Raw genomic sequence first — 3,859 nt, forward strand, 5'->3', positions numbered from 1 at the left:
AAAAAAAAAAAAAATTGTATACTTGAATTAATGTCAATTAAATATATTTAGTGCCAGGCATGGGGACTACTCCTGTAATCCTAGCACTCCACAAGGCCAGGAAAGGAGCACTGTTTGAGGCCAGTTCAGACCAGCCTAAGCAAGAGAGAGATCTTGTCTCTACAAAAAGAAGAAAAATTATCTGGTGTGGTGGTACAAAATTAGTGCCAGCTACTCAGGAGGCTGATGGAAGAGTATCACTTGAACCCACAAGTTTGAGGATGCAGCAAGCTGTAAGTTGTGATAACCCCACTGCTCTCTAGCCTGGGCAAAAGAGCAAAACCCTGTCTGTCCCAACCAATCCAGATAACTTGCTGCAATGCCAATTTAACATTAAAAGGCTTAATGTATATGGCTTGGCACCTGTAGCACAGTGGTTATGGCGCCAGCCACATGCACCGAGGGTGGCAGGTTTGAACATGGCCCAGCCAGCTAAAACAACGACAACTGCCAACAACAACAAAAAATAGCCGAGCATTGTGGCAGGCACCTATAGTCCCAGCTACTTGGGAGACTGAAGCAAGAGAATCACTGAAGCCCCAGAGTTTGAGGCTGCTATGAGCTGTGAAACCATGGCACTCTACCAAGGGTGACATAGTGAGACTCTGTCTCCAAAGGAAAAAAAAAAAAAAGCTTGAAGTATAAATGGCATACAATAAGCTAAACATGCTGAATATGTACAAACTGATAAATTCTGACATGAGTATACAAATTTAGCTTCTGAAAATCTCAATCCCTTTCCCCACTAAGTTAAATAGAACTTTTGTTATTTAAGAAAAGTACTTACCTTCATGTAATTCACAATCTTAGCAAGAACACCAAACTTATATCCAGAGCTTCCTGATAGAGCTTTCAAGTTAAATGATCCATTGCTATGATCTAGAAATAAAGTTCAAAAACCAATTACAACATTTTCATATTGTATGTAATTATAACTGAAATCATGAAACTAGCTAAGATGAGTTTAACCCTGGTAAAAAAAAAAAAAAAAAAATTTTTTTTTTTTTTTTTTGAGACACAGAGTCTCACTTTATCACCCCTGATAGACTGCAGTGGTATCACAGCCCGCAACAACCTCCAACTCCTGAGACTACAGGCACCTGCCACAAAGCCCAGCTATTTTTTGTTGCAGTTTAGCCAGGGCCACGTTCAAACCCACCACCCTTGGTATATGGGGCCAGGGCCCCACCCACTGAGCCACAGGCACCGCCAAAAAAAATGTTTCTTGTTTGAATTTTTCATCTAATAAATTCTATCCTATAAAATTTGGGTGAAAAATACAAAATCTTTTGAGTATACATTAACCTACTAATTTTCTCACTAACAGTAGGAACAAACAATAAATAACCTAAAAGCATTAAAGTGCAGTTCTTTTTAAAGTACCTTTATCTCACTCTTACCTGAATTTTGCTTAGACTCTCTCCATAATTAGACGTACAGCTTTTTTTTTTTTTTTTGCAGTTTTTGGCCGGGGCTGGGTTTCAACCTGCCACCTCCAGCATGTGGGGCCAGCACCCTACTTCTTTGAGCCACAGGCACCGCCCTAGAAGTATAGCTTTTTTAAACACAGGAGTAATACAAACCTTAATCCCCGTGAGGTTTTCCTAACACTAGGAGTAGATTACTTCTAAGGGATAAAAAAGTTCTAACTTGTCACCTATTACATCAATTTCCACTTACCAATTTTAAAAAAATAGAAATAGGGAAAAAGACACCATATCTATAACAAAGTAAACTTTACAGATCAACTAGGAATAAAAAGTACAAGCACTGCCACTGCATAAACAGGGATGTTTAAAAAGGGACACAGCATTGCCGAACCACTCTGAGAAACTACCCTCTCCTTCTCAATCTGGGGTGGAAAAATCTGTATAGAGGATTGTTTGCAGCAGTAGACACCTGCAGCCGTAGGCACCGTAGCTAGACCTATAATCCTAGCACTCTGGGAGGCTGGAGGTAGGACTCCTTGAGCTCAGGGATTGGAGACCAGCATGAGCAAGAGTGAGATCTCATCTCTATTAAAAATAGAAAAATGAGCCAGGCTCGGCGCCTGTGGCTCAAGTGGCTAAGGCGCCAGCCACATACACCTAAGGTGGTGGTTTGAATCCAGCCCAGGCCTGGCTGCAACCAAAAAATAGCCGGGCATTGTGGTGGGCGCCTGTGGTCCCAGCTACTTGGGAGGCTGAGGCAGGAGACTCACTTGAGCCCAGGAGTTGGAGGTTGCTGTGAGCTTTGATGCCTGCCACAGCACTCTACCCAGGGGGACAGCTTGAGGCTCTATCTCAAGAAAAGAAAGAAAAGAAAGAAAGAAAAATGAGCCAGATGTTGGGGCAGGTATCTATTCTCCCAATTACTAGGGAGGCTGAGGCAAGAGGATGACTTGAACCCCTAAACTTGAGGTATTTGTGAGCTAGGCTGAGGCCATGTCACTCTAGCCTGAGCAACAGACTGAGACTCTGTCTCAAAAAACAAAAACAAAAAAAGATCATTTGCTTCCACATAGCTATCATTCTGTTGCACAAATGCATTCCATTAGGCATAAGCAGAAACAGTAAAAGACCCACCATAAATACTGTAGAAACACATTTCACAAATACACATTCTGCATCTTAGCAAAGCATCAGATGAGATATTATCAAATTCCCATGTGACTGATCCACAGGTGGGGGGGGTAAATTAAAGAGGAAGGGAGAGCCAATCTCAGGCCCAGCTTGGTAATAATAATTTAAACAAAAGATTACATTAGAACAACCACAAGTCAAATGTAACAACTGTCAGCAATCCAAAAGAATAGCTTCTAGATGGCAACAGAATACTCCTTTGAGATTAGTTAGTGAAAAGTCTTTATTGAATATGCTATTTTGAGGCTAAAATGAAATTTCATATGCAATTTTCCTTTTAAACTAATTTTGTTATAATCTCAATAATAACTACATTGGCACGCTGAGGCTTACCATGTTTTCAAAAATAGTAATATTAAGACTGCCTCATGGGTGGTGCCTGTGGCTCAGTGGGTAGGTTGCCAGCCCCATATACCCAGGGTGGTGGGTTTGAACCTGGCCCCAGCCAAACTGCAACAAAAAATAGCTGGGCACTGGGCGGCACCTGTGGCTCAGAGGAATAGGTTGCCAGCCCCATATACCAGAGGTGGTGGGTTCAAACTCAACCCCGGTCAAAAACTGCAAAAAAAAAAAATAGCCAGGTGTTGTGGTAGACACCTGTAGTCCCAGTTACTCAGGAGGTTGAGGCAAGAGAATCACCTAAGCCTAGGAGTTGGAAGTTGTTGTAAACTGTGATGCTACGGCACTCTACCAAGGGTGATAAAGTGAGACTCTTGTCTCTAAAAAAAAAAGAGGCTTGGCACCTATAGCTAAGCAGCTAAGGTGCCAGCCACATACACCAGAGCTGGCGGGTTCAAATCCAGACTGGGCCAACCAAACAACAATGACAACTAAAACCAAAAAATAGCCAGATGTTATGGCTGGTGCCTGTAGTCCCAGCTGCTTGGGAGGCTGAGGCAAGAGGATCGCTTAAGCCCAAGTTTGAAGTTGCTGTGAGCAGTGATATCACAGCCCTCTACCCAGGGTGACAGCTTGAGACTCAGTCTCACAAAAAAATAAAATATACCTGGCACCCGTGGCTCAAGTGGCTAAGGTACCAGCCACATACATCTAAGGTGGTGGGTTTGAATCCAGCCTAGGCCCACCAAACAACAATGCTGGCTGCAACCAAAAAATAGTCAGGCATTGTGGCAGGCGTCTGTGGTCCCAGCTACTTGGGAGGCAGAGGCAGGAGACTCGCTTGAGTCCAGGAGTTGGAG

General features: G+C 42.9%; 1 protein-coding gene across 1 annotated transcript in view; it reads right to left on the minus strand.

Moving 5' to 3' along the window:
* GTF2E2 (general transcription factor IIE subunit 2) overlaps positions 1-3,859 on the minus strand; it is a 78,593-nt gene that overhangs the window by 45,059 nt on the left and 29,675 nt on the right. The window contains exon 3 of the mRNA XM_003797672.3: positions 827-918. Within this exon, the coding sequence (XP_003797720.1) occupies positions 827-918 (92 nt within the window). The remainder of the gene's footprint in view (positions 1-826; positions 919-3,859) is intronic.

Source organism: Otolemur garnettii, unplaced genomic scaffold (assembly GCF_000181295.1).
Source record: "Otolemur garnettii isolate 467f Iridium unplaced genomic scaffold, OtoGar3 scaffold00121, whole genome shotgun sequence".
Classification (NCBI taxonomy): domain Eukaryota; kingdom Metazoa; phylum Chordata; class Mammalia; order Primates; family Galagidae; genus Otolemur; species Otolemur garnettii.